This window comes from Primulina tabacum, chromosome 16, assembly GCF_025594145.1.
Source record: "Primulina tabacum isolate GXHZ01 chromosome 16, ASM2559414v2, whole genome shotgun sequence".
NCBI lineage: Eukaryota > Viridiplantae > Streptophyta > Magnoliopsida > Lamiales > Gesneriaceae > Primulina > Primulina tabacum.
The window spans coordinates 25,531,461-25,557,227 of record NC_134565.1 but is presented as its reverse complement, the minus strand read 5'-3'; the positions used below and the strand labels follow the sequence as shown (position 1 = coordinate 25,557,227).

The following is a 25,767-nucleotide window of genomic DNA, read 5'->3' as shown; positions in this document are numbered from 1 at the left end:
AGTCTATGTTGATGATATAATCTTTGGTTCATCATCTCAAAAACATGCTGATAATTTTGTTGAGTGCATGTCATCTACATTTGAAATGAGCATGGTTGGTGAATTAAGTTTCTTTCTTGGTTTACAAATAAAACAAATGCATGATGACATCTTTTTGTGTCACTTTCAACTGCTGAATCCGAATATGTGGCAGCAGGAAGTGGTTGCACTCATCTTTTGTGGATGAATCAAATGATTGAATACTATGGACTTACAAGTGAAACTTTAGTTGTGTACTGTGATAATTCTAGCGCAATAAACATTTCAAAAAATCCAGTGCAACACTCTCGAACCAAACACATTGACATTCGTCATCACTTTATTAGAGATCTAGTAGAGAAAAGATTGATTCGGATGGAATCTGTTGATACAAATAACCAACTGGCTGACATATTCACCAAAGCATTGGACCTTGAGAGGTTCTCCAATCTTAGGAAATCTCTCGGCATGTGTTCTGTCTGATCATACATAGATGTTGTCTCAGATGTTACAACATCTCGGACAACATCTAACATGCATGTGCATTTATAGGATTTAGACATACAGCATTTTTCATGCATTCTGTGATATGATGTGTTGGAATGATGTTGCTTAGTCTTCTGTTACACTTACAATTTCTTATTCTATCTTAATTGACACACTTGGATATGGTTAACAATCTGATTAAATCACAAAGTAGTGGAAAAATGATCATGTACTCCATGACATTGTCTCATACGAAAAGTGACTTGAAAAGATTGAGTAAAAAGCAAAATCAATCATGAATACGCTCGTATCAGAAGAAAAGATGAAAAAAGCTACCTAAAAGAGTCCAATGAAGACTGTACTTTTAGTGTGGGAGCTACCTCTTCTGAATTCAATACAGAAAGGAAAATAGAAGAAAATGAAAAAAGCTACCTAGAGGAGTCCAAAAGAAGACCGTTCTTCTAGTGTGGGAGCTACCACTTCTATGGTCAGAAAAATAAAAAAAAATCTCCAAGTGTGCAGAAAAATCAAAATTATTTTCTGGAATTGGACGTGTTGTCAGAAGATGCTGCCAACATTTGTGACAACACCTCATCTGTAAACATATCTCATATTTTTTTCATGTTTTTATTTCTGTTACATTATGTTATTAGGCATAAATAGGTCATGCATAAGCATAACATTGTGAATATTGTTGGTCAAAAGGGTATGCGTATTTCAACAGAGAAAATTCGATGAAAATCCGGTTTTTGCTAGAAATCCAATATTTGTGATTTTTGATGGTTCAGTGGTGTTAAGTCGATGTGGGTTTCAATTCTGAAAATTTTTTTGAAATGATTTTTGACGCAATTATCTCTGTAATTTTGGATAGTGATTACGAGCTAAAGCTGATCTTGTCTCTTATGAGAACTTAGTTTCTGACTATCGTCTGGCTATGGAGGTAGATGTCCATTCTGGACAAAAAGAGGGAGAAGATGCGACTCAAACTCAAGGGACTGTTAAAGGTTCTGCTTCTCTGATGTGTTTCTATTTTAATGAACTGTTAATGATTTTTGCAGGTCTTGTCTCAGGTGTTACCAACACAACGAACAACACTCGTACTAACTTGATTTTATTCAGGGGGAGAAAAATTTTCATATTAAGGGGGAGTTAACTGGAGTTCAACTGAGAAATTGAGTTTGATTTGATTTTGTCCAGAAAGTCAAAAGGGGGGAGATTGAAGGGAAATATAATTTCTATATTAAATTGATTTCCCAAATATTATCTTTTCCTTATTGATTTGATTGAGTATAATATTTAATTATGGTTTCGCCTTTCTAGATAATTATGTTAAGATTTTATTGTGATATAATATCTTCCTTAAATTTAATTTACTATTGATAGATTATGTGGAATATTGGGTTTTAACTTTCTAGATATTATATTTATGATAAAGATCTTTCTAGATATTATATTTATGATAATGATTTAATGAGATATGGTATCAATGTTTAAAAGGAGTTTATTTCTAATTAAACTCTCACTTTCCTTGTGAAATAGGTTTCCTTGAAGAATAAAAGTCTACATCTATAAATAAGATATCAAAAACATTGTTGAAGCTCTCTCTCTCTCTCACTCTCTCTTCTCTCTCTCTTGTGCACAAGCCTTATCGATTATTGATACACGCACTTTGGAGAGAGCTCTTGGATTGAGGATTCACGCATACTTTTAAGAGATAGCTTTTTCGATTTATATGGTTTTCACTCTTCGCTTGGAGGTTTTCATGAATGCATAACTGATGCACTTTTGCACGTCGAGATTTCAGAGACAAATAATTCTACAAAGGCGTTGCTGTTTTGAAGAGTTCTGGTTTACGTGTTGCCCTGAATGTTGCCAACATCTACAGACAACATCCGTAACGATGTTGGCTGAAGATCGTGTTTAGCTGCTCGTGTTTTTTTAGGGATCTCGTTTTTTGCTTTCTTATTCATGTTTTAATATTGTTGATTGTTTTTAGAAAGCATTTGTTTTCTCAACTTTTTGAGGAAATTGATTTTAGTGACAATCATTAGTGATATGTTTTTGTAAACGATTGGTTTTTCTAGTGATTAATTTTTGCCATAAGGTACCGCACAAGTATTTGTGTTACAAAATATAATATTCCGCTGCATGTTGTCCCAGATGTTGTAACATCTGGAACAACACCTAGTTCTGATAAAACACAGATTTACAATTTTACATCATAAACTGTTATTTTTATTATTTTGAGTACCTATCAAATAAAATAAGTTCTAACCTTTCCAGAATCATCGATTCTATTATAAACTCTTCTCTTTTGTTGTCATCACACTGAAATTCTCGTCATGCCCACACGCATTAATTCGTTAAACAAAAAGTTACAGATTCATTACATAAAAAACTAAATTCCTAAAATGCTACCATTGAAATTTCAAATCCCTTCTGGAACGAATCATTTGTTATACTCGAAGCTACAAATTGTACTATATCATGCTAAAAAATTTCCGTACAAAAGTTAAACGCACAAAATGTTATATATAAACAAAATACAATATATCACTGACATTTGATTCATCTTTTTTCTTTGAAAAAATATATCAAACCGATAAACGATTAAAACAAATTGTTGATTTTTCAAGAAAAATTCAATCAAATGCTTTATTTGTTATTTATTATATTTTGTTTATATATAAAATTTGGTGCGTTTAATAATTTAAATTCGTGATAATAAGATTTGTCTGAGTAAAATATAACCTGAAACATAAAAACACAAAAATAGTAGACGATTTCGTCCCATCATATCTTATCTTACAGAAAGGGTATTTTTTTTCCAAGGAAAGAAAAAAGGAATTTTTCAAGGGGAAAAAAGGAAGACGAAACAAGAAGATCATCCATAATGTTATACGTCTTTGGCTTCTATGACATCATGATTTACTTCGGCACTAAAACCAACTTCAATTTTCCGTTCTCAGCTAGACATAATAGTCCGTATAAATGGCTGTGAGTTGGAAGTAACTCATCTGTTCAAAAACTACATGGCGCCACCTCCTGTAAACCATATTTACAGATCACGTAATGGGATGCAGCCCCGGTGTGAATAATATTTTCAGTCAGAGACATTATTCATTGTTCAGCGGTCCATTAAGATTTTCTTGCCGCGGAGAATCAGCATAAACTTGGCCTTGATCTCTCAAGTCTCTAAATATAGACAGAAAAGAGTTGAGGCTTTCTGAAGAAGCCCCCCCCAGAATCCACAATAACAGGGAACTAAACGAGTTCAGAGGATTGCCCCCAGCCTCAGGTTGCCGCATAACAGGTTGCCCTCCAATATTCAGAGGATTATCATTAATCTGCCCTCCTGCAGGACCAGGTGCTACATTCCTTGGCGCTCCCGTATCAACTCCAGTTTGAGGTACAGGTCCAGGTGCCAAATCTGGGTTTACAGGACCTGAGTTCCTTGTGTTTAATCTTGTGATGCGTAATGTTGATGCTAGAATAGTAGAGGATGTAATATGAAAGTCTGGATGCTGCTGAAAACTTGAACGTCGATTTTGCATAAACCTTTGCAGAGCAGGAACCTGACACGGTAGCAAGGTTATTAGAAACACCCAAATATCCTCCTACATGTATTATAGACTTTTACACACGGTGCAGTATCAGAATCATCCTCATTGATTTTGCAATTCTAAGTTTACAAATGTGAACAAAACATAAAACTGTATCGCTATGATAAATTTGATTTTACTAACAGTGGCCGCAATCTCAACACTTGAAGCTTGAGACAAAAAGTTGCTCAGCAGGCAGGGTAAATCCACTTCCTACAATCCGGCCCGAACCTTCCCAGAGGCAGACTAAGAAATGTAATGAGGCCACACTTTCGGGAAGAACTTAGAATAGTAGAGGATCCAGCATGCAGAACACGGCGATCATTAGAACCGAAGGAATATGAGCAAAGGAACTCTTCTTAAATATGAAACAAGATCCGAAGATGTTATCATGCCCTTTTGATCTTTTACTCTTATTAACAGACATCTAAACTTTATTAACATTTTCATTGGTCGCATCGATGTAATGAAAGTGATGGACCTACGACAATGACGGAACGCCCTGAATAAACAACCCAAGTGTGAATCTCTCATCCCATCATAGTGGAAACCTTACCAACGAGATGGAGATATACTGGTGTCACAATAAAATAAACTGAAAACAGGGATATCCGATGAAAGAACATGCCCTATGTTATTCCCGGCCATGTTAGAAGAACATAAAGCAAGATTTGGTATGATGTGCCTAGTCACTACTTTCCTTGTCTCTGCATGTGAGAAAGTGTTTAAGCCATATGAGCACGTATTTATACCAACTCATACAATACTCCAAAACCAAATTGGAAAATTACACTTTTCAAGTATCACACAACTTTCAGTGACTAGATGGTCCAATACAGTTGTATGATAAAAACACACTTGTATGATAAAAATAATTAAATCATTTTGACCCTATCATGTGCAAGAATGCATCAAAAACTCCTCACAAAGGGACAAGAAATGTATCAGACACTAATGATCAGCGAAAGCTTCATCTCCTACACGTTAGTCCAACAATTCTTCGAAAGCGTCCATAATTAACACATAATCATCAAATTCACACAAATTTCAGATGGGTCACTTAAATCGAGCGTCAGATGTGTTCTTTTGCATGATTAGAAAAATGCAATGAGCAAGTTTTTCAAAGTTATTTAACATACACAATTATTATTTTTATTCAATTTATTGTTTCCCGTGCAACATGAAACCTTTGAGAACATGGGATATCAGTATCACACCGGTGCTAAACCTGGTTAACACTATAAAGTTTGGAGCGACATCACATATCAACTAAGAATTACTTCGGATCATTTACCCCATTTTGTTGGACACTACGAAGTTGAGATGGGATCCTACCCCGTTCAGATTCGAGAACGCTTGGTTGTTGCACCACAAGTTTAAAGAGGCGGGCGCGGCATGGTGGAACACAGGTAACACTCGGGGGTGGGAGGGTTATAAGTTTATGAGTAAACTCAAAGAAATAAAAAAAAAAGGTCAAAAAATGGAACATTGAAGTCTTTGGTGATGTGAATGTCAGAATTTCGGACCTGCAAAATAAGATTACATAGTTGGACGTGAGAGAGGCGGGGGGAAATTGGTCTGACAATTTAAAAGAGGAGCGAAGAGAGGCAAGATGTGAGCTGGAAACTTTGTACATCCGAAAATTTCAGATGGAGAGCCAAAAAGCGAAAGTGAAATGGCTCAAAGACGGGGACCAAAACTCTAAGTTTTTCCACTCCCTGTCGAATAACCTAAGGAATAGAGCAATGATTGACAAGATAGAGTTGGAGGATGGGTCGGTGATCTCATAGGAAGTAGAGATTGAGAACACTATCATTGGTTTTTACAAACATCTCTATAGAAAATCGGAAGGAGACGGAATTGGTCTCGAAGGGTTGGAGTGGAGGCCATTAGATTCGATACAGGCCGAACAGTTGGAGGTGAATTTTTCGGAGGAGGAGATCAGAGGAGCGGTGCTCGAATGCGATGGATCCAAAGCTCCGGGCCGGATGGTTTTACCTTGGCTTTCTATCAAAAGAATTGGGATACAATTAAAACGGATCTTATGAAAGTGTTCGCTGAATTTTTTGAGGGAGGAATTGTCAATGGAATTACGAATGAAACTTACATTTGCCTTATACCGAAGAAACAAGAAGCGATGAAGATTAAAGATTTTAGACCAATCAGTCTGATAACGAGTTTGTATAAAATTTTAGCAAAAGTTCTGACAAACAAATTGAAAAGAGTGATGAGCAATACAATAGCGGAAAATCAATGCGCATTCATTAAAGGAAGACAGATAACAGACTGTTGCCTCATCGCCAACGAAGTTGTAGAGGAGTATAGAAGGAAAAAGAAAAAAGGTTGGATACTGAAAGTTGATTTGGAAAAAGCATATGACAATGTCGACTAGAGATTTCTAGATTTTGTGCTTAAAAAGAAAGGGTTCGGCGAGAAGTAGAGGAAGTGGACTAAGGGATTTGTTTCTAATGTCTCGTTCTCGATATTTATCAGTGGAAGACCACGGGGAAAGTTTAAAGGGGAAAGAGGGCTCAGACAAGGAGACCCTTTATCTCCTTTCCTTTTTAATCTAGTGATTGATGGCTTGGGGCGGTTGGTAGATAAGGCCAAGGCGGCAAATGTTGTGAGAGGACTTGTGGTTGGGAGGAATAAAATCGAAATTTCACACATTCAATTTGCGGACGATACCCTCTTCCTGGTACAATCTGACAGTCATATGATGGAGGTGGTGGAACTGTTAAAATTGTTCTGTACTAACTCTGGACTGAAAATTAAGTTTGAAAAATGTGTTGTTTTAGGATTGAATTATTCGGACGAAGAGGTTGACGAGATGGCGTTAGCAATTGGGTGTAAGAAATAGCAGTGGCCGATTAAGTGTCTTGGGGCACAGCTGGGAGGGAATCCGAGGAAAATGGAATTTTGGGAACCCGTGGTTTCAAAAATGTCAAAAAAATTGGCGAGTTGGAAGAAGTCATTTCTATCAAGAGGAGGTCGTTTGACAATGATAAAATCGGTGTTAAGCGCGATGCCAACTTACTTAATGTCTCTTTTTAAGGTACCGATTGGCAAAGCATATGGAAAAATTTATGAGGGATTTTCTGTGGGATGGAGCCGATGGGGAGACGCATTGTCATGTTGTTAGTTGGGAACAAGTGTGCAAGCCGAAAGAGAGAGGAGGTCTCGGTTTGGGTAACATACGTTTCAGAAATATGGCACTTTTAGGTAAATGGTGGTGGAGATGCGCAGTGGAAAAAGAATCTCTGTGGAAAAAAGTTTTGGGAAGCATTTACGGGATTCAAGAAAATGGGTGGGATGTAAGGTTGGCAAGGAACTCAACCTTGAGAAGTCCATGGATGTTTATCTCTCGTTCTTACACGACATGTCATCAGTTGACTGGCACGGTGCTAAAGGGGGGGAACCTCTTTCGATTCTGGGAGGATAGGTGGGTGGGAGAGTTGTCTTTCAAAGAGCGTTTTCCTCATCTCTTCTTTCTTCCATCGTCTATTAATAAACCAATTAACCATTTCTTTTCGGTCAACGATACTGAAGGTGTTTCTAACTTCCATTAGGTTGTGAGGTTTAGAAGAGGGTTAAAAAACATCGAGTTGGGAGAGTTCAGTAGTCTTTTAGGTGTTTTAGACATAGTTAGGTTGAGTGTGGGCACATTGGACGTTCGGGTTTGGCTAGGGGATCCTTCTGGTGCTTTTTCCATTACATCTCTTTATGATTCATTCTTTCCGGTTAACACGTTCCCTGTTTTCCCATACTACTCTAACATCTGGCAAGTACCAATACCACTTAAGGTAAAGGTGTTTTCTTGGATTGTGGTGTTGGGTAAATTGCAGACTTGTGATGATTTTCAGAAACGAAGGCCGGGCATTGTATTATCTCCCCAGTGGTGCAGCTTATGCAAGAAAAGTGAGGAAAATCAAGATCATATATTGTTGCATTGTTCTTTTACGACTCGCATTTGGATCAAAGTTATGCAACAACTGGGCTTCGAGTAGATTTTTCCAAGCAGATCGAAAGACATGTTGCTCATGGAGCCGGGATTCCTCAAGGGGAAGGGCCTTACGAATTTTTGGTACATAGTTGTCCATTGTATTTTTTGGTCTATTTGGATGGAGCGCAACATTAGAATTTTCAGGGACAAAAAGGACTCGTGGGATGAACTATGGGACAAGATCAAACTCAGAGTAGCAAGTTGGACGATCAACATACCGCAGTTTCAACATTTCACCGTATCGGACCTAGTTAGGGATTGGAGTTTTATTTGTTGCTAGTGATATTGTGATTAAGCTGATCGCTGTGATGTTTTGTGGATCGCTCATCTACTAACTTTGTAATCTTGATTACTATTATAATAAATATTAGTTTTCGATCAAAAAAAAAATCACCCCATACGTGTTCATACTCTTTTAAATCTTAAGATACAAATGAAAAAAAACTTAAGTTTAGCGCAACAACAGTACCTCAAATCTGTTCCAAAAATAAAGGAGAAGATGTTGCATAAATGCTGCAGTAGTTGAAAGAGCTAAATAAGAAAATCCTGTCGAAAAGTAATGGGCATGTCAGGAGATCATGAATTGGAAAAAGCAATTGAAATAAAGAATTTGACTGGTCATTACCATGTGTATAGGAGAAAAAGTAGATGTGAAAAACTAAGAAGTAGAGAAGAAAGAAACGAGGAAAGAACTTCATCGAAATTGGAGTGCGAACACTGCAGGCAAATACAAGCACAATGGTATGAGAAAAATAAATTAAAGAAGGGCTATCTGGAGAAACTTATCACGTCTTCCCAGCATCATTGCAGTCACCTCTCCCTCTCCCTCTCTAAAAATCATTTATGTTTTCTTTTTTCAAAGGACCAAATAATATTTTGCAAGATCTGAACATGAGCAATATATATATAAAAACACCGTAACAAGATTTAACTTTCACGTGTTCAAGTGCTTTAAACTTGATTTGAAATATAGAGAGCTTCGATTACTATACTGGGGGGCGGGGGTAATGAGTCAAAAGAAGGGCCACAACCTGATGAGTGTGAACAGTTCGCAAATCCAGACAAGAATTAAAACCATAAAAGCCAATAATTGATCATCATAGAACTCGAACAGGAAAAATAGGATTCCAATCATTATCTGGAGATAAGGTAAGCAATTGCATCCGTCAAGTCCACAAAAAAATATTATATTAAAGGGTAAACAGAGGAGAAGGCATGATCATAAATAGCGGAAAACTAACCGGTACAAAAACAAGGGATTCAATTACATGCACAAAAATCAACTGAAATGTTGGAAGTCGATGTCGAGCATGATGTTGAAGCTGCACTGAAAAACATAAGGAGAATGGTGTGACAACTACAACAGACAGCATAAACCCAAAATCCAGGGGATAAAACAAAGTTTGAAGATCCACATGTATTTTGAGAAATTTTTAACAGGACAACAATGAGAAGTGCAGAGATCAATTTCTCCAATGTGTGGTTAAAGCTACTGTGAGATTCAAGTTGATTGATCTCACAGTACCTGTTTCATAGTTGCACATGGTGCAAGATTGCTAATTAATAAAATTTCATTCATGGGTAATTGTCAACATTTATCGAGGGCTGAGCATCTCACAGACGTAGTTAGGAGTTGCCATTCAACGTGAAAAAGTTATCAAACACACCTGTAAACTTCAGCATGCGAGTTTGTGTCTCTCTCAATGTGAATGAAACTGACATTGTGGTAGTAAAGAAAACAAAGAGCGACATCATCAATACACCACATTTTGTTACAATGTAATCTGCAAGAAAAAAAGGCATTATGTTTAACTCGTTCCACTCTCATTTTCACGACAGAGCTCTGAAATGTATGAAATTCAAGGCAAAAAATAACAAATTTGAAATGCCAACACATATAAATATATCAATAGCCAGTATAGCTCATAGTAAAGCTTCTTAAATTTATTGATGTACCTCGCTAAACTATGGTTTGTTAGACAAAGAAAATACAATTATTTTCTACATCCAATAATTAACAAGGGGAAGCAAACAGCTGAACCAATTACACAGTAAGTAACTGCCAGTGTGGGCAAGAATAAACCAAAACCAACTTATCTACCAAAGCATCAAAATCTTAAAAAAAGAAGAAAAAGGGAAAAAAATAGAGCCAATGAAAGAAGTCAAATTGTAAGAACTGGTCATTATATCGTTCCTCACAAGGGTTGAACCACTTATTTTTTACGATAACTTTTACAACTGTATCTAGAAGCTTTATTCTGAAGCTAACTTCTGCGTATAGAATTCTGTTTCGACCAGGCTACATGGAGCAAAACATGGCACAGAGTGTCCACTATATTTAAAAATAGTAGGCTATAAGAGATAACATGATAGTGATAGTATGATTATTTGACAACAATGATCTGACATGGCATCATAAATCTCCGTATTAACAAATAAATCATAGTAACATCACCCTGACCACGACAGCGATGACAAAACTTGCAATTTGGACCAAGTGCACGAGATTACAATCAAGTATTCACACTTCATTAACTATCTCAATCTATTTATATTACAAGTTAAGGGTGAACCAAAAATAATTTCCTTGACTTGGTACTACCACTCAAATGTAAAATAATTGCCTCGACTGGACACTACTTTTTTTATATAGGAAACCATTATATATTATAAATAAAAATTACAAAAAGCCGACAAGAGGTCCACACTAAACAACGAAAGCTCGGATCATATTAATAACATATAAAACTCCAATCCCCAGCTAAATCTGAAACCGAGAATGACTTAAAGTCCTTGTACTTCCTTATCCAACTAGAAGTCTAAATCTCAATCTTGTCCCAACACTTTTCAACAATCTCTTCTATATTGTCAAAAATCATTTTATTCCTTCCCAACCAAATTGACCACCAAATTCAATGAACGATCACCGTCCAAAAAATTTTACTCCTCATATGCCCAAATTGCTTCCAAGATCTGCCGCAAATAACTCATTCGTAGACCTAGGAACTACCCAGACCATACCCAACTCCTGCAAAGCTCTGAACCAAAGACGTCTCGTGAAAAGGCAATGTGAAAAATTATGGTCATGAGTCTCCACCTCCTGCCAACGCAGCACGCACCAATTCAGGCAAAGAGAACAAGTAGGCCACCTCTGTTGCATCACCTCATAAGTTGATAATTTTCTCAGGACAACGATCCACAAGAAAAAACCATAAATGGGACCGCATTTTCCAAATTACATGAAAAAAGAGAAAGAAAGAAAATCACTTACTTGAAAGAAAGACTCGTAGAAACACTTGACTGAAAAATCCCTGAATCTCCTACCCAAATTCTAGTATCTGTAAGCCCCTCAACCAATCAGATAATCTCTACCAAAAGTGTTTCCTTCACTTCCTCATCCCTCAAATCTCGTCGAAAATGCAAATCCCAAGACATAGAAGACGAAAAGGAAGATTGATCCGACTGAAAGAAATGTTAAATAAGCTTGTTATGAACCGATGATATATGAAACAACGAAGGATGAAGATCCTTTAAAGAAGAATCATCCCCACCATTTGTCCTCTCAAAACTCAATAACATTAGCGCATTTAACCACTGCCCTCACTGACTATGAAAAGCCAAATATGTTCTAGAGATAAACTTTCATGGGCTTCTGAATGTAACATTTCTTGCTAAGCCCTCATGCCAACCATTATCTTGTACACCGTATTTGCTCGCAATAACTTTCTTCCATGTCGTCTCTCTCCCTCTCTTAAGAAAATATCCACCACCATTTCTCCATAAGTGCTTTATTTCTCAGACAAATGTTCTCATTACCCAAGCCCACTCTATCCTTCAGTTTACAAACATGTTCCCACGCAACCAAGTGACGATGTAAACTATAAATCCCCATCAGCTTTATCTCAAAAAAATCCCTTATAATCTTCTTCATGACCTCTGCGATACTCCGTGGAATCCTAAAAAGAGACATGAATTACATTGTCAAAGCATTCAGCACTGCTAATATCAGAGTCAATCTTCCCCCTCTACACAAAAACGTTTTCTTCCAACTCGCTAACTTATTCGACATCTTAGACAAAACATGTTCACAAAACAAGAGTTTCAACGGATTTCCGCCTAGCGGAACCCCCAAACATCTAATGGATCAATTTTCCCTCCCAAATCCAATCTCACTAGCTAACCCTTCTACTTCTTCCTCTTCGCAATTAAGGCCCAACAAAGCATTTTTTTTCCAAGTTGTTCTTAAGCCCTGACATATGACAATGAATTCAACGTCTCCACCAAATATCGCAAATAGTTAGCATTCTTTACAAAGGACAAAGTATCATCCGCAAACTGAATATGAGAAATCTCTACCCTTTCTCTTCCTACTTGCAAATCCCGAATAAGGTTCATTGACTTAGCCTTATTGATCAATCTTCCCAACATGTCAACTACTAAGTTAAATAAAAATTGGGAAAGCGGGTCACCTTGCCGAAGAACTTTCTCACCCTTAAATTTACTAGTAAGTATTGAGAAAAACGCATTCAAGACACGACCCTCAATCCAATTTCTCCATATCTTACTGAACCCTATTTTGAGTAAGACATATTCCAAAAACCTCCGATCTACATTTTCATAAGCCTTCTCGAAATCGACTTTAAAGACCCACCACTTCTTTTTATTATTCTCCACTCCTCCACCAACTCATTAGCTATCAGACAACAATCTAGAATCTTTCTACCTTCGATAAAAGCACCAAATTTCGGCTATTGTGATGAGTATAACTTTTCTCAATCTTAAAGACAATACTTTAGCAATAACCTTATACAGGCTTGTTGTCAAATAAAACGCCAAAAATCTCTTAGCTTAACAAAATCTTGTTTCTCAGAAATCAAAGATATATACATTTCATTTGTGATACCATTGATATCACCCCCTCGAAAAACTCATTAAAACCTTCAATATATCCCTTTTTAAAATATCCCTCTTTCTTCGTAAAACATCTCTCCAATTCTGTTCCAAACTGACAATCAATATTGCACCACTCCTCTACGGCCCAACCCCCTCCATCAGACTTAATAAATAATTTTCGGAAAAAATCTACTAGGAGAGACTCAATCCGCTCACAATATGATGTTACCGACCCATCACCTTGCTCCAATTTATTGATAGTTGACCTGCTTCTACGCTGATTTAGTAGCCAATGAAATTTTTTTGTGTTGTGATCTCCTTCCCTTAACCATTTCACTTTTACCTTTTGATTATCCAACTTGCTCTTCTTTCTGGCTACCCTTCTCTCATATGCTACTCATCTAACCCCCGGCCCTGACTCTCCTCATGAAACAGTCGAATCTTATTTTCTAGCTTGGCACATCTCACTCCTAAATTCACTAAGACCTCTTCTTTCAATTTTTTAAGGTCAATTTTTATTACTTAAGTTTCCCCATTAATTTTTACATTTCCCAACCGTGAAGATCTGTGTTATTCCACCATGATGAAAATGTTGATTTAAAATTCTTATGATCTAGCCACACATTCTCGAATCTGAAGGAGTCAGACCCACGTGGCCTTCGAAGTGTCAAGAATTAACGGAAAATGATTTAAAGTAATTTTGGGTAACATTGTTTGTTTGAAAAAGGGAAAAAAATATCCAACCATCCCCCTAAAAACAAGAATCTATCAAGTCAACAACAAATAAGGAAAGCCTTCATATTCGACCAAAGAAACTTCGCATTCAACATAGGTGGATCACACAACTCCAGCTCCGTAACCAACTATGTTGCATGGATACGGGTATCGTATTGAATACGATACAAATACGGCGATGCGGAAAATTTTGAAAATATAAGACATGATACGGCTAGAAAACGATAATTATTAAACTTATATAAAAATTATTTATATATATAAATTTAATATTAAAAATTGTATAGATATACGTATTTATATAAATATATATACATATTTATGTAAATATATATAATGTACAATGTCAATTTTTTTCGAAACGTATCCAAAAACGTGTCCTCGTCGTGTCCATGATGTATCCGACTGGTCAAACATGCAAAAAGTCAACAACACCAATTTTGCCGGATCCGACACGCGTATCCGAGTGTCGTATCCGTATCCGTGTCCGATGCTTAAAAAAAAATTTAGGAGTGTCCGTCTTACACGGGTAACCAACGAATCAAAGCATCTCATGCTAATTGTCAAGGATTACTAGTCAGCTTTTTACTTAATGATCAGATGACATTAAAATCCCCCCAAACACCAATGCTTGCCACAGATTGCCAATTCATACCAAAAAACTTGTGTATTCTCGGATTATATGGCCTGTAAACTGCTGAAAACCACCACCTGGTATCACTATCCTCTCGATTTCTATTGAAACTGAAAACTCTCGCATCAGATTATCCCTAACCGAAACCAGTCTTGAGTACAAGATTACCAAAATACCCCTTGATCTGCCAATAGCTGGTAATATTAACCACTCAATTAAGCTAGACTTCCAAATGCTTGCAATGAAAAACCACAATGTTCGGCCTCTCCCTTTGCAGTATTGCGTTAATTAAATCCATGAGTCTACCCGAACCTCCTCCCCCTTTATTCCAAGAGAAAATCTTCATTTAACCACTGCAGATCCCTTGTGAGTCGATCATTTCTCGTAGTTGATCCCAAAATTCAACCGTTTTAACTCCTTGACTGAACATACTACTCAAATATTTTCTTATTAAATCAATTTTCTTTCGATAAATATATTATTGATCAAATTCAGTTTTTCATTGTTTAATTTCTCATTTCATTTAACTTGCCTTCGAGTTGTTTGCAAAAAGACTACAAAGGATACAAGGTGTCTTGGCTGAATTTATGCCAAATCATGGCATTATGTCCCAAGTACTTCCAAACTACAAACATATAATAATTGTTTTAGTCCTAGTTATCTTATAGCTTTGCTCCTCTAACGTTCGTCCCAGAAGTTCAACTTATTCCATGCCAAAATGTGCAAACTATTTTAGTTCCAATAATGGCTGAATTTATGCCAAATCATGGCATTATGTCCCAAGTGCTTCCAAACTACAAACATATAATAATTGTTTTAGTCCTAGTTATAGTGCATCTTCAAATTATTAACTCATATGAATTTTATACAATAAACTTGTCAAACATAGGTATATATACTCAATACCTCTTGCTCAATATTTCATAGCGTGACTTGTAAGTTACTAAAATTTTCTTTCTCCACATCTCATGAATAAAGTCTCATTGTAAGCATCTTATCGAATGGTTTAGCAATCCAATCTATCACGAGATCTACAAAGAACTTTCTTACTTCTATTGGAGTTGTTTATAATGATTCAAAATTAAAAGTGTATGTTGGGTTCAATTTGGGTTAGCTCTCAAGGGTCAAATTACCAGTTTTGCATAGCTCGGCCCATTTTCGGACCCAAATTCACGTGAAGGCACATTACTATATTATGTTGGTCAAATAAACAATTACATGTAATTGTACATGAAGCACTAAATAAAAGGCCAACATATGAGATAATTGCTTAACCTCCAATCTTTGCAGAACTTTCAGGTTGCTCGTGAGCATAAGTGAGATTATAGAACTCCTTTGTTTGGTAATTATAAAGATAACCTGCATGAATTCCACAATATCCATTAACATTAACGAGCAAAATACTTGTGATCCTATCCTCAAAGGAATCCTCATCATGAGTCATATAAAATTACTCAAGAGTTTCAATGCTTATTATTTGGAGAAAGCAAAGTCATCACAGATCAATTCGTAACAAAGTTAAGCAAACTCATAAGTTCAAAGATTATGGTTTAAAGTTTAAGTTATTAAATTTATTGGCTTATTAAATTATGCATTTTAATTGAAGGCCTATTTTATTAGTTTGTGAACCTCAATCCTGTATGTTATATGTTATTTTGTGAATTCTTTTGCCTATTTTAGGTTTTCCATGTCTTGTTTCTTAAAAAAATAAATATTTTCCTTGGTTTATTCCATGTCTTACTTGATTTTTAAGTCATTGGCAAAATAATCTTTTAGTTCGTTTGATGAAGTCTACACAAAAACTTCAAAGGATGTCGAACGTTGGTCGTATTGATTGAGGTTGTAGAATAATTGTGTGCAAAGTAAATACAGAAGCATTTAGCATCATGGTGCAATAGCTGAACATATAAGCTGATTCTCACAGTTATTAAAAGAAATCCAAGACATCAAATAATAGAATGTCACCAGGGCTCAGTTTACCATGGAAAGAGAAGGGTATAGACATTCCTCAGGATTGATTGTCGATGAAAAGCAATGCGTGTGCAATTGTCAACACAGGTTTGAAAAGAAAAAACTTTTAACCCAATATTTTTTATACACGCAATTGAATCTAGAGAAGTTCTAATCTAGGGAAGTTTAGATACCTTCGCCGGGAGAATTCAACAAGCTATTAATTAGAATAGTGTCGTATCCTACAAGTCTGTTTATTAGTAGCTGCTGCCATCTGGACAAAAAAGATTATTAAAAACATGTTACAGCTAATATAAATATAAAAGGTAAATGTCATCATATTAGTCCTTTTATGGAACTTGTCAAACTCAGCGGGGGGAAGGATATGGAAGTGAAACAAATTAATTTGAGGATGAGATTAACTGGAAAAATATGACAAAAGCAGTATGCAAATATAAATGCATGTAACTACCAAATCAAGGATAGCGCATTAATTGTGTAATGCATAATTATGTTTCTAGGTGGGTATGTGACATGGTAAAGGAATGAAAATAATGAAAGGATACATACTCATTGATTTGTGACCAATAAAAAACCTTTAATCACACATAAAATTGAGTTTCTTCGTTACGGTTACTTTTCATTATGTAATTCAACAAGATCCTGTAATAAAATCCACATAACTGAGCTAGGAAGGGAGGCGATAATATTACCGGTTTCCAAAACAACTGTGATGAGCTGAAATGCTGATGTTGATGGTACGGATGTTATGCTTTGATCTAGCTTCCTCAGGCAAGAAGAAATAACCCTAAACCAAAAACCTACCACATCAACGATAGCCGAATAATAGACACCAGCATTTTTAGTTCAATGCAAAAAAACATTTCTGTAAGAAACTTGAAATATCTAAATGCTAAAAAGGGAGGCAACAAAAGGCCAAAGTAACAAAAAAGTATACCTTACCTTTTCCATGGTATATAAATAAGCAGGTTCGAATGCTTTGCTTCTCATTTCAAGCCACTGTACTGAGATATTGGCATCAAGCACAATCTAAGATTATATGTAAGAGATACATGTATACTATAAAAAATTCCATTCAGAATATTTTGACAAAGCTGCAGCCAAATTTGGGTCTACCCTTCGGTTTCGGAAACTGGGGGAACATATAATAAAATGGAAGAACTATTCCAAGTTGTCTTATAAAGGTTATCATCTCTATAAGCATTTCATCCGGTGATTTTCCTTGAAGCGAATATCTTACACCTAAATCCTGATTGAGATGAGGATTTCTTTAAACATGAAGATTAAGAGACAAGTGCTGAAATCAACAATATTATTGTACGCTCATCAGATTTTATTTGATGGAAAGTTTACGAGGTAACATTTTCTGAAGCAATGTTCAATCTAGAACCACGAAAAAAAATTCTCCGCTACAAGTCACAAATCAAAATTATGTCTTTTTTCTTACAAGGAAAAATACCCATTTGCTGAAAATAAAGAGCATTAATGCATACTCTTGCTACAGTTGTAGATGTTTCATTTACACTTCATCTTTCGTTTTGAGATATGGCAATGGCATAAATTTTTTATTTAAACATCAAAGTTTAAGATCGTTCACATCTCCTTGTGCTTTTTATTAAAATTTGACTATTCATTCTCTCCTTATCATCGGAGTGGTTGCTAATAACAATTTTTTTCTTCATTTATCTGCCTTTCAAACGTACAGACAATTGAAAGAGCCTCTGTTTGCTCCTCCTCCCTACGTGTGACCTCTCCCCTAAAATGAAGAGTCCACAAATGACCCAATAATCTTCAACCTTGAAGAAATTTGAGATTAAAACATTGGTTTAAAAAGACAATTGAAAGCCATTGGGAATCTCACAAAGGAATCGTTGCGTCAACCTCAATATTCCCACAGTATCTTAATCTACAACCATCACCCAATTTGCACCTAATCCGGGATAAACAGAAATTTCCTAACTAATAGCCTGACATATTAAAGACACGCCAACAGAAAAACTCAGCTTGTTACTTTAGCAAACAAACGCAATGAAAGTAGCAGCTTTCAGCAACTATTTATGTATTCATCCAACCAAATTAAAAAAGTGATATCTATGGATGACACGCCAAAACTGTTAACATTTGTATATCCATCAACATAAACCATGTCAACGAATAGTTCATAACTGAATCAGAAGATATGATACCTACCTGCATAGGAGTTGAGACCGTCCAAATGCAAAAATTTTAGGCACTTGGGAGTATCAAAACTCAAATTTATACCAGCAATGTCCTGCATGGAAATAAAGCTTTAAATAATAAGAAATTTTATGTATTCCGAAATACAAGACACCGACGGTAAATAGTTCATAACTACAAATCTTATTCAATTCAGCTTTCTTTCTATTCTCCGATAAGGAAAAGAGGTGGGAAAAAAGATTTCTCAACCCCTAGCAGCATTTTCTTCATTTTCAATAACTACAAAATGAGTAGTTTTCAACGATCAGCGTTTGAACAAAATCTATCAAATATTGCTTGAAAACATTAGGGGATAGTATGTATCATCAAACAGTAATTACAAAAGAAAGATTCACGTTGTCAATACATTATAATGTACAACTTGTAATCTTTTAATATGCAAAGAAATCATGATAATAAAAATTAAAACACACAAGATAACCCAAGAGCAAACAAAAAAAGACTTCCAAAAACAAAACCACAAATCCTCAAAGGCAGCGGAGACATGCAGAGATTTTAGTTTGGTAATCCGACTCGTGATAACATCACTCTCAAGATTTATTTTCATGCCTAAATTGATTAGAGGTTCCAATCTCTGGAAACACTTAGCCAAGGCCATATACTGCAAAATCTTGAGTTCCGTAGTTTATTTTTTTTATAGGAAACTATAATATATTATATAATAAAAACAATAATTACAAATGGCGGACAAGAGGTCCGCACACTAAAAAAAAAGCTCGGATCATGTTAACAATATATATAATTTCAATCCCTGATTAAACTGAAACCGAGAATGTAACGTCCCAAAAATTTGAGGTTCTACGTGAACCACATGCATGCAAGTTATCAAATTTATTAGGTATTTTAATAAATTATTTTTAATAGATTTAATGCATGATTGTGACATGAATATGTGTTTTAATTCTTGGCTCAGTAAGATTTCATTTACTAGGGCTTTTAGCAGTATTTCGCGCTCGAATGAGGAACGGAGACCTGGGACAATTAAGGAAAAGTATTTTTATTAAATAATTATTTTTTAATTAATTAATTTATGGTGTAAATATGTATGATTTCTGAAAATGGGCTTTGTTAAGGTATTATTACTCAACGAGCCATATTTTAAACCGGTACACAAAATTTAGCAAGTCTGTGGACTTTTTAAGGGTTCGGGCAATATTTTCAAAAAACATACATAAACAATAAATTTTTCGGGAGTGTTTTTGGGCTTAATGGGCCTAAAATCCTTTTAATCTCTTTATTTTTAGTCAAGGAGCTCATTAGCAATTAGCACTAATTATTTTATTAAAACCCTACACCCTAACCCTAACCTAATCTCCCTACACTTCGGCCGCCCCACCCCTTGCAGCAACAGCAGCAATTTTCGAAAAACTCTGCAGCCTCCTTCGAAGATTCTCCCAAGTTTGCAATGAAATCCTTCCTCGCCTCTCCGATGCAAGTTCTACGCGAACGTCTCTAAGGTTTCGAGCGTATAAAAGCAAAAGCACGCCCAAAATCTCATTTTTATCATCATTCACATCATTATATGCTAATTTGTGTGTTTATGCATGAGAAACTATTAGATCTGTTATGTTGCATCGTTTTTACATAATTTTGTTACGAAATATACATATGTTTGACATGTACTCACGTTTTTCCATGGCTTCCTTGCAAGGGCTGCTAGATCTAGGTTTTCAAGGGACTAAACACGTAGTGATCTATGGTGGATAAGGTGGAGAGGGCGGAGCCACCCTGGTTTAGAAGGAAGGGGCCGACCGTATGCTTCTAGATCTAGGGTTTCCGTGGGTAGATCGGGAGAAATGGAATGTGCAGCCGTGCATGGCTTGGTTCCAGACTTCCAGCCGTGGACAGACCCTAGTGGGTCCGTTACAGGGCTGGGAAGGGGCCGTGAGCAGCTGGACATGAGGGTAGAGGTGACGGGAAGGAAAAAGGGCTAGTCGGGTCACTCCTTGGCAAGATCGAGCAATGCGCGTGCATGGAGATGTAGGCATGGTTAGGGTTGTTCCAGTAGGGTGTCCACGGCTTGCTCTTGGTCCTAAGTAACGTTGGTTCAAGGCTGGTTCGAGTTGGTTAGGTCTAGGATCGAAAATTTGAGGGTTTAGTGCATTAGGGTTTGTAGGGTGCATGTGTGCAGAAATTTCCAACAAGTGACAGCGGGTTTTAAGGGGTTCAAAAGGGCTTGATTTGTGTTGTTTAGAGGTTGGTAGGGTGTGATTAAGGTCTAAAAATTTGGGAATGTTTGGTTAAGTTCCGGGTTGATTCAGGCTAAAACCGGGACCCTGGTCCAAGTTTTAAAACGAATCGTAAAAGTTACGGAACGGGCTCGATGTTACGTCTAGGAAATTATTATAATTATGTTTTGAGGTGTTTTGAGGTGTTTGATTGGCTTCGGGTCGACATTTCGATGTCCAGGGGTGAAATGGTCAATTAAGGTTTCAGGGACAAAATGGTCATTTTGCATTAGGGTCGAGTTAGCGGTCCTAGCAGCGCCCTGGACGCAAAAATTGCATGTTTTAAATGTATATGTTATCACGAACATGACTTTTTATAGAAATACGAAAAATACGTTGCATGCTTGGTTTTAAGAAAATGTACGTATATGCATGATTTTTATAAGTAATGAATACGATGACATTTTTGAAGGAAAGAAGTTGGTTGTGACTAATACGAACACGAACACGAACATGTAAGGCCAAGGCTTAGTGGATGGGTAAAACTGTCGCTGATGTCCGCGCCGCTGGGTACCGCGGTTATACGTAGATGGATCCATCGAATAAAGCTGATACGAAAGTCACAACTAGTTATCTGAATTCATTAAAGAAAATGAACATGTATATGTTGATATGATGAGATATGTTATGGACATGTTATGCTTTGACATGCTATGTTTAAGTTCATGCTTTTAAGATAATCAAATGTATGTTAATTACAGTACTTTTCATTATTGCATGTTATGTATATGTACTTGTTATAACGATTCAGGTGTGTTGAGTCTTTAGACTCACTAGGTGTGAATGATGCAGGTGAGCACGATGAGTTTAAGACTGGAGACGCCGAAGACTGAGTAGGCGGAGCTGGGAGTGCACACGATGACCCGAGGACCTTGCATATTTCCGCATTATATGTTTATCGGTCATGGATGAACATTGTTTTTTATATATTTTATATCTTTTTATACGTTGATGATACGACAGGCTTTGATTGTTGCTTTTGAGTTTTTTCAAACAGTAGTCTAGGAATTTGATGATATTTAGGATTTATTTAACTACAATTATTTTTATTTAGTGATTGAATAATTTTTTAATATGCATGGTGGAATGTTTTCATTCACATGCATGTGTATGAGCATTTTCAAAATTAGTTTGAAAAAAAAAATTATAGCAGTATTTTAGCAGTAGATGTTTCAGAGAATGTCTTAAAGTCCTCGTGCTTCCTAATTCAGCTAAAAGCCGGAATCTTAATCTCGTGTCACCACTCTTCAAACAACAATTCTATATTGTCAAAAACTTTTCTATTAATCTCCAACCAAACTGACCAAAAAATAAAATGAACGACCACCGTCGCACCGACCAAAATAATCTACCCCTCCTGCCTAGGTTACGTCCAAGATCTGCCGCAAATAACTCCTTCGTTGACATTGCCGTCGGAACTACCCAGACCAAACCCAACTCCTGCAATGCTCTAAAACAAAGACGTCTCGTGAAAGGGCAATGAATAAAAGTATTGTCCTAGGGTCTCCACCTCTTGCCGACGCAACATGCACCAACTCGGGCAAAGAGAACAAGTAGGGCACCTCTTTAACATCATCTCACAAGTAGATAACTTTTCCAGCACCGCAATCCACGAAAAAACTTGAAACTTAGATACGATCGACACTTTCCAAATTACATGAAAAAGAAAGAAGGAAGAAAATTAACTGAGTGGAAAGAAAGATTCGTTGAAAGCCTTGACTGAAAAAATCCCTGAAGGATCCCCAATCCAAATTCTAGTATCTGCAACCCCTCAACCAACCTGACCCTCTCTAAGGTTCTTAACAAAAAGCTAAACTCGTTCACTTCCTATCCCTCAAGTCTCGCCGAAAATACAAATCCCAAGATATAAAGGATGAGGAGGATGAATGATCCAACTGAAAAAATGAGAAATAGGCTTGTTATGAACTGATGATATCTAAAACAATGAAGGGTAAAGATCCTTAAAAGAAGAATCCCCCACCACCTGTCCTCCCAAAACCTGATAATATTACCCCCTTTAATCACTACCCTCACTGACTGATGAAAAGTCAGGTAGATTCTAGAGATAAACTTACACGGGCTTCTGAATATAAAATTTCTTGCTAAGCCCGCATCCCAGCCATTATCCTTTAAACCTTATTTGCTCCATATAACCTTATTCCATACCGAATCTCTTTCAAAAAGAAATCTCGAACACCATTTCCCCAAAAGTACCCTATTTCTTAGATAAATGTTCCCAATACCCAGGCTCCCTCTATCCTTTGGTTTACAAACCTGCTCCAACGCAACAAAGTGACAATGTAAATCCCCATTAGCTCCATCCCATAAAAAATCCCTTATAATCTCCTCCATGACCTCTGCAATATCCCGTGGAATCCTAAAAAAAGACGTGAAGTACATTGGCAAAGCATTAAGCACTGCTGAGATCAAGGTCGATATACCCCCTCTAGACAAAAACGTTTTCTTCCAACTCACTACCTTCTTCGACATCTTAGACAAAACAAGTTCCAAAACAAGATTTTCAATGGATTTCTGCCTAATGAAACCCCCGAAAATCAATGGGCCAATTTCCCATCGATATTTCCACTTCTTCTTCACAATTAAGGCCCAACATAGCACTTTTTTCCAAGTTGATCTTAAGCCCTGACATATGACAAAATCAGGAAGTTTTACGTCGACTACCATTTGGAAGTTTTGTGTGCAAGTCACCCATGCAAGCCCTATTCCGGGAATTCTACAGATGTTTATCAACAACAAAATAATGAAAACATTATGAACTAAAGAACAAATAAATAAACAAACGCACTGCAGCAAACTCATTTATCATTGTGTTCTCACCCATAAACCTCCAAGAATTTTCTTTGCCAATCTCAAAAGGAAAGATAAGCGCCCATGCCACTTTTTGCCTTGGCGAATTATTGCTGCTTTAAGTGATTCTTTAGGATAACTAAAGAACCTAATAGGTGCCGCATCTTTACTAATAGTCATTGGCCCATCATCATCTGCGGGTTTAAAGCTCTCACTGCTGACAGCAAATTCTCTTTCAGATTCCATACCGTCATCAGTCTTCCAATAATTTAATGCCGATTTCCCACTCATATCAGAACTTATCCAACTCAACCAAGATTGTCCATTTCCATCAACTTCGGTAGGATTTTGCATTTTAGAATTCAATTCGGCTACACGAATGTTCACCGCTTCATACATGGACTCATCATGTGACCACAGTCCTGCACTAGCTATCTGCATCAGAGAACAGAAGCCGCGTCAACATCGGCCTCATATAGAAATTTGATCAGAATAATGCAAAAAAGTACACAAAATCCACTACCCATATTGGCTATAAATCGTTCCACCTAGCAGCGCATACATGATCACAATCGAGTTATCCAGGAAAAAATATCAATATGTATGCACAAAACAGCATTGTGTCGCATCAAACACAAAATTTAGCAAATAAATAAATCGAGAAGAAAAGAAAATAGAAAGTAACCGCGAGAGAAATTGACTCCATACCCTAATTTGAATAAGCTGGGCCTCGGACAATTCGATATTGGAAAGCTCACTTGAACAACCAGGCTTCAACATGATAATAACAATAATCACATCAGAATCACAAAAATGAAATCCGATTCCAAATAGATCGACGAAGAAAGCAAGTACCTGTTGAACATAATTGGCGTGCATGACAACGAGAATACAGAAGAGGGTAATGGCCAAGAACAAGAAGAAATACTCGAGCGTGACTCGTATTTTGGGGGTCAGCATCTCTGAAAATCTCTCCTGCACCCTTATAAACGTCTGTTCAGGATCCATTACCCTTCTGTTGAATCACTCAACTCTTTTAATTGAAGTGGGTGGGGTGGAGGGGATTGGATTAAAGTAGAGATCGTCGCCCCCAGAACTAGCTCTACTGGTCAAGCGCCGGAATCATTTCGATGGGTTAGATCAAGTTTTGATTTAATTTTAACCTAGCGGATCACGCACTTAAAAAATCAAAAATCAAAGTCCACGCATATTTCAAATTTGGTTACAAAGTGTCGGTATTTTTATTAATTTTTTACAAAATGTTGATTTTGGTTTTTTTATTATTTTATTTACTTAGGTGGAATTAAAAAAAAAAACCACACAAGATACTTTCCCACCAAAATCCCCTATTTTATTTTCTAACTTAGTATATTCGGTCTTTAGCTAGCTAATTTTCGGTAGTCAATTTCAATTTTGAAGAAAAAAGATCGAAATTTGAGTGGAAAAATACAAGTTACTGCACTAAGACAGCAAATTGATTAATAACATAATTAAAATTGAAAAAAATACAATTTATGGATAAAAAAATGCAGTTTTTCCTATTCAAAGTTGCGTTTACGTGGAATGATTAACAAGATATAGGGTTATTTATTCCACCTCATCTAGTGTTTCCAAAGGATGTTCATTAAATGATTTAAATCGAAAAAAATGATCGGACGGTAAACTTTGACTTATATGGATTGGTTTTTTTTGGTAGGTTACGGTTCAATGTTTTGGTAATTTTGGTTTTCAGTTTTTAAAATTAAAAAATCATAAAATTTTAATCGATCGTTTTACATATAATATATTTTAAAGTAATAACTTTTTTTACTGATGACTTGTAGCTCATCTGGTATCAAGGTCATAAATTTGGGACAGCATCTCAATTTCATTACTCAATTATAACAATCTACTCTCTCAACTCGAACAAAATTAATTTTTTATATGAAATGTTAAAATAATTAAATGGGTCATTCTCTCTAAAAATATTCAAATTTCAGTAGTGTTATGTTTTTCAATATCATGTATTTTGCTTCCAATAGCTTTCTTTCCAAACTTTTAATAATTAAATACATTCCTTTCATTTTGTTTCGTTCAATTCCAGTTGTATATAAGTTTAATATTGTTCGAAATAGTATGATTGAATTTTATATTGATGTGAAGCTCAGTTAC

General features: G+C 36.2%; 1 protein-coding gene across 1 annotated transcript; it reads right to left on the bottom strand.

Moving 5' to 3' along the window:
* Positions 1-3,377: 3,377 nt before the first annotated feature.
* Positions 3,378-24,791, bottom strand: LOC142529773 (membralin-like protein At1g60995). The gene is made up of 14 exons (XM_075635406.1): positions 24,472-24,791; positions 24,325-24,387; positions 23,647-24,051; positions 18,533-18,614; positions 17,285-17,346; positions 17,035-17,129; positions 16,516-16,595; positions 15,647-15,730; positions 9,777-9,893; positions 9,351-9,436; positions 9,141-9,247; positions 8,735-8,826; positions 8,579-8,655; positions 3,378-4,079 (listed from the first exon to the last, which is right to left on the bottom strand). Exons 1-14 carry the CDS (start codon positions 24,622-24,624, stop codon positions 3,621-3,623), a joined length of 1,962 nt encoding a protein of 653 aa, XP_075491521.1. The 5' UTR covers positions 24,625-24,791; the 3' UTR covers positions 3,378-3,620.
* Positions 24,792-25,767: the final 976 nt, after the last annotated feature.